General features: G+C 45.8%; 1 protein-coding gene across 1 annotated transcript in view; it reads left to right on the top strand.

Annotated features, from left to right (window-relative positions):
• The window catches only part of LOC133563779 (protein shisa-like-1a), a 52,615-nt gene extending 47,362 nt beyond the window's left edge, over positions 1 to 5,253 (top strand). The window contains exon 5 of the mRNA XM_061918066.1: positions 3,333 to 5,253. Within this exon, the coding sequence (XP_061774050.1) occupies position 3,333 (1 nt within the window). The 3' untranslated portion in view covers positions 3,334 to 5,253. The remainder of the gene's footprint in view (positions 1 to 3,332) is intronic.
• Positions 5,254 to 6,068: the final 815 nt, after the last annotated feature.

Raw genomic sequence — 6,068 nt, 5'->3', positions numbered from 1 at the left:
AATTCCACAGTATTCTGGACATCTGTGTTGCGGAATCTTTTGCAATTTGTTCAATTAATAATGGAGACGTCAAAGAAGAAAGCTGTAGGTGGGAAGCGGTGTATTGCGGCTGCCTTTAGCAACACAAACACAGCCGATGTTTCATTGTTTACATTCCCGAAAGATGACGGTGAAGATTTACAATGGAACAGAGCGGTCAAGCAAACATGGTTCCGTACCACATGTCAACCGGCAGGTTTCGGTGAGAAAATGGTAGTAATAAGTCGGCTCTTGCTGTAGGCATGAGCGGAGAGCTTGCGTCGTTCCTCCTGCACCTGTCAAAGAGACAGCTGCGGACTCCCTGGCCTCCTCTCACCGGCCGCCCCCGACCGTCGGATGCTTCCAAGGAAGCAATGGCTGCCTTCACCTCGTCGAGAAACGTGGCTTCCCTCTGAGACACTGACGGTCACCACACCTGTGGCCACACCCCTCTAACCTTCAGGTTGTACAGGTACGACCATATTATCTCAATAAAACACTAGTAACACAATAAGCAGATAACGGATTTTCCAGAATCTTTCCTCCGCGCTCAAATTAATGGGGAAATTGTCGCTTTCTCGGTCCGAATCGCTCTCGCTGCTGGTGGCCATGATTATAAACAATGTTCAGATGTGAGGAGCTCCACAACCCGTGACGTCACGCGCACATCGTCTGCTACTTCCGGTACAGGCAAGGCTTTTTTATTAGCGACCAAAAGTTGCAAAGTTTATCGTCGATGTTCTCTACTAAATCCTTTCAGCAAAAATATGGCAATATCACGAAATGATCAAGTATGACACATAGAATGGACCTGCTATCCCCGTTTAAATAAGAACATCTCATTTCAGTAGAACCTTTGGGTATTTGAACAACTTTAGAATTATTTTTTCATTAAACATGTATATGTATATATGTTTATGTATATACACATATCATGCCTGCATGTCCGGTATTGAAGCTGCAGCCCTTGTGACGCGGCTCCTAATATTTGTCACACCTCATGGGATTAAGCGGTGGCAAAGGTGTGTAGTGAAGGTGTGTTTGGGGGTATGTATGGCAGTCCATGGTCCATGGCGTGCATGTGCTATATTTGTAGACCTGGAGTCACTACGCAGGCACGGCGAGCAGAGTTCAACTCCCCGGGTGTTGTTGACAGGGAAAGACTTGGTTAGTCTTCCCTCCACTGTCCTGCAATGACATCTCGAGACAGAGATCTTGCCATTTCACTTTCAGCCAGGGAAAATAATCCAGATTTGAATGTTTGTGTTTGGGTGAGCGAAAACAAATTGAACAACAAATATCACTCTAGTCGTCTATTTCTACTCCTCAAATCCATCATGCGGACGTCTCCAGGATTTTCTCAAGTTTGCAAATCACAAAAGTCTGAGTGTCCAAGCTCTGCCCATATCCTTCCTTAGAATATTTGTAAAAAAAAATCTTACGTACCCCTTGGCATACCTTCAAGTACCCCATTTGAGAACCACTGCTCTACAACACAAAGTTGAAACAACTTGCTTTTTGAGAAGGTTTAAACGTTGATTTGACCATTAATAGTTGATCATTTCCCAACCAACAGCGTGGATCCAACGTTGGACATCAATGTTGTTTCAGTTCACAAATACAACTATTTTGCACCATTCTTTCAAAGTGGGTTTTAAAGGACATGTACGTATAATCAGGATCTTGTGCCCGCTGGGAGATGATGGATAAAACAGTTAGTTTTAAAGGCCTACTGAAATGAGATTTTCCTAATTAAACGGGGATAGCTGTCCATTCTATGTATCATACTTGATCATTTCGCGATATTGCCATATTTTTGCTGAAAAGATTTAGTAGAGAACATCGACGATAAAGTTCGCAACTTTTGGTGCTGAAAAAAAAGCCTTGCATGTACCGGAAGTAGCAGACGATGTGTGCGTGACGTCACGGGTTGTGGAGCTCCTCACATCTGAACATTGTTTACAATCATGGCCACCAGCAGCGAGAGCGATTCGGAACCGAGGAAAGCGACGATTTCCCCATTAATTTGAGCGAGAATGAAAGATTTGTGGATGAGGAAAGTGAGAGTGACGGACTAGAAAACAAAAATAAAGACTATACAGTGGGAGCGATTCAGATGTTATTAGACAAATTTACTACTACTACTAATAATAATGGATTATATTTATATCGCGCTTTTCTATCGTTAGATACTCAAAGCGCTCACAGAGAAGTTGGAACCCATCATTCATTCACACCTGGTGGTGGTAAGCTACATCTGTAGCCACAGCTGCCCTGGGGTAGACTGACGGAAGCGTGGCTGCTATTTTGCGCCTACGGCCCTTCCGACCACCACCAATCACTCATTCATCATTCATTCACCAGTGTGAGCGGCACCGTGGGCAAGGGTGAAGTGTCCTGCCCAAGGACACAACGGCAGCGATTTGGATGTCAATAGGTGGGAAGCGAACCTGCAACCCTCAGGTTTCTGGCACGACCGCTCTACCCACTACGCCATGCCGCCCCCACGGATAATTCTGGAAAATCCCTTATCTGCTTATTGTGTTACTAGTGTTTTATTGAGATTATATGGTCGTACCTGTACAACCTGAAGGTCGGCCCCGCACCTTTCTTCAGCACCAGTCGACAGGTGGTGGCGATGCCCATCTCTGCCCTTCGCAAGTGACCCTCTTCGAAACACGATCTTTCGAAATGATCGCTGCATAATACACTGTACTTTGTGTGTGTGGTCCAATCCAACCGTGTTCGCTTGACCACTCTGTTCCATAGTAAAGCTTGACCGTCATCTTTCGGGAATGTAAACAATGAAACACCAGCTGTGTTTGTGTTGCTAAAGCCGGCCACAATACACCGCTTCCCACCTACAGCTTTCTTCTTTGATGTCTCCATTGTTCATTGAACAAATTGCAAAAGATTCAGCAACACGGATGTCCAGAATACTGGGGAATTATGCGATGAAAACAGACGACCTATAGCTGGAACAAAATGTCCTCTACAGTGCGTGACATAATGCGCACGTGTCATCATACCGCGACGTTTCAGCAGGATATTTCGGCGCAAAATTAAAAATTGCAATTTAGTAAACCGTATTGGCATGTGTTGGAATGTTAATATTTCATCATTGATATATAAACTATCAGACTGCGTGGTCGGTGGTAGTGGGTTTCAGTAGGCGTTTAAAGGACATGTACGTCTAATCAGCATCTTATGATCATCAGTAAAATAGGGGAAGTAGAACTAGAACGATGAAAATATCAGCAAACCAAATCAAGTACCAACGATCATTGACAGTTTTCCTTTTTTCTCTCAAACAGAGAAGTAGCAATGCCCGCTTTCTTCCATGGCAGAGAGGACAGGCCTTCCTCCACTCAGCCTGCCAACATGGAGTCTATCTCAAGGACCCTCGCCACCCTCAGATGAGCACAAAGCACCAACGGACTGACAGCGGAGGCGTTTCACACAACAACAATCAGACAGCAGTGAGTGAGTGAGTGAGTGAGTGAGTGAGTGAGTGAGTGAGTGAGCGAGTGAGTGACACACTTAAGAAGCCCCTAATGGACATGGAGTGAAGACAACCGCCCCCCTTGCCTGTAAACAACTGGATGATCTTAAAGGCTGTGAAGCGTTGAAAAGACTGCAGGTGGTGTTGTTAGGCAGTTAGAGCAGACTTTAGTTGTGCTAGAGAAGCCACACCATCTGGTAAAAATGTCTCTGACCAGTACGACCCTTTTTGGGGGGTTCTAAAACGCGTGCGTTTTATTCCCGGCTGTTTGAGGTGAGCTAGGGGTCAGGGACACCAGAGCATCACCTTACAGGTTGCCATGGCAACCTCCCCTCCTCTTCCTGTAGCGACGCACAAAACATTGACACCACACCATGACGGGTTACAAAGAAACATGAGCAATAATGTACAGCCACTCTTCCCCTGAGAACTTGGAATGACTTTGTACAAAAACTGCTTCATCGTATTGTGAAAATAATTTGTACTAACAAAAAACGAGTAAAGACGTAGCACAAAGCCAATAAGAAATCATGTAAATCCAATGAATCTGTTCCAGACATTTACAAACCCCGTTTTCCAAAATCCTGCTGAAAACGTCTCGGTATGATGACGCGTGCGCGTGATGTCACAGGTTGTAGAGGACATTTAGTGCCGGCATCGTGCCCAGCTATTAAGTCGTCTGTTTTCATCGCATAATTCCACAGTATTCTGGACATCTGTGTTGGTTTATCTTTTGCAATTTGTTCAATGAATAATGGAGACATCAAAGAAGAAAGCTGTAGGTGGGAAGTGGTATATTGTGGCCGCCTTTAGCAACACAAACACAGCCGGTGTTTCATTGTTTACATTCATACATCCATTCATACATCCATTCATACATCCATTCATACATTCATACATACATCGCATAATTCCACAGTATTCTGGACATCTGTATTGCTGAATCTTTTGCAATTTGTTCAATGAATAATGGAGACATCAAAGAAGAAAGCTGTAGGTGGGAAGCGGTGTATTGCGGCCGCCTTTGGCAACACAAACACAGCCGGTGTTTCATTGTTTACATTTCCGAAAGATGGCAGTCAAGCTTTAGTATGGAACAGAGATGTCAAGCGAACACGGTTGGATTGGACCACACACACATTATTATGTGTATTAATAAATAACAAAGGGTGGAATGCCATCTCCGGGTTGGGGAGGAGACCCTGCCCCAAGTGGAGGAGTTCAAGTACCTAGGAGTCTTGTTCATGAGTGGGGGAAGAGTGGATCGTGAGATCGACAGGCGGATCGGTGCGGCGTCTTCAGTAATGCAGACGTTGTACCGATCCCTTGTGGTGAAGAAGGAGCTGAGCCGGGAGGCAAAGCTCTCAATTTACCGGTTGATCTACGTTCCCATCCTCACCTATGGTCATGAGCTTTGGTTCATGACCGAAAGGATAAGATCACGGGTACAAGTGGCCGAAATGAGTTTCCTGCGCCGTAGAGATAGGGTGAGAAACTCTGCCGTCCGGGAGGAACTCAAAGTAAAGCCGCTGCTCCTTCACATCGAGAGGAGGCAGATTAGGTGGTTCGAGGATCTCGTCAGGATGCCACCCGAACGCCTCCCTAGGGAGGTGTTTAGGGCACGTCCAACCGGTAGGAGGCCACGGGGAAGACCCAGGACACGTTGGGAAGACTATGTCTCCCAGCTGGCCTGGGAACGCCTCGGGATCCCCCGGGAGGAGCTAGAAGAAGTGGCTGGGGAGAGGGAAGTCTGGGTTTCCCTGCTTAGGCTGTTGCCCCCGCGACCCGACCTCGGATAAGCGGAAGAAGATGGATGGATGGACAGATGGAATAAATAACATTTTACCATTTTGTATTCTGAAGGCGATCTATGCCGTGTGCTTCTCCGGCATCAATATCAGCAGCGTCCTCCTGACCGCCACCGTCAAAGCGGTACGGCTCTATCCCTTGTTGCGGTTGGGCCTGGCCGAGTGGTCCTGCCACCCCCACGGCTGCCACGTAGCCTCTCATAGCATCTTCCCTATCTGAATCGATCCCACTGCCCTCTAGTCCTTTTTTTTCTTTCTAGTACTTCACTCTCACTTACCTCATCCACGAATCGTTCATCCTTGCTCAAATTAACGGGGAAATCGTCGCTTTCACGGTCCGAATCGCTCTTGCTGCTGGTGGCCATGATTGTAAACAATGTTCAGATGTGAGGAGCCCTACAACTATTGACGTCACGCGCACATCGTCTGCTACTTCCGGTACAGGCAAGGCTTTTTTATTAGCGACCAAAAGTTGCGAACTTTATCGTGAATGTTCTCTACTAAATCCTTTCAGCAAAAATATGGCAATATCGCGAAATGATCAAGTATGACACATAGAATGGACCTGCTATCCCCGTTTAAATAAGAAAATCTCATTTCAGTAGGCCTTTAAATGACATTATTATTATTATTATTACATTATGACTACAATGACATTCAAGTTCAAGTAGCAATGATTGTCGCACACACACGAGGTGTGGCCAAATTGTTCTCCGCATTTGATCCATCACCCTTGATCA

Source organism: Nerophis ophidion, linkage group LG12 (genome assembly GCF_033978795.1).
Source record: "Nerophis ophidion isolate RoL-2023_Sa linkage group LG12, RoL_Noph_v1.0, whole genome shotgun sequence".
NCBI classification, from domain to species: domain Eukaryota; kingdom Metazoa; phylum Chordata; class Actinopteri; order Syngnathiformes; family Syngnathidae; genus Nerophis; species Nerophis ophidion.
The sequence above is the reverse complement of the archived record's forward strand: the minus strand, read 5'-3'. Positions and strand labels throughout refer to the sequence as shown.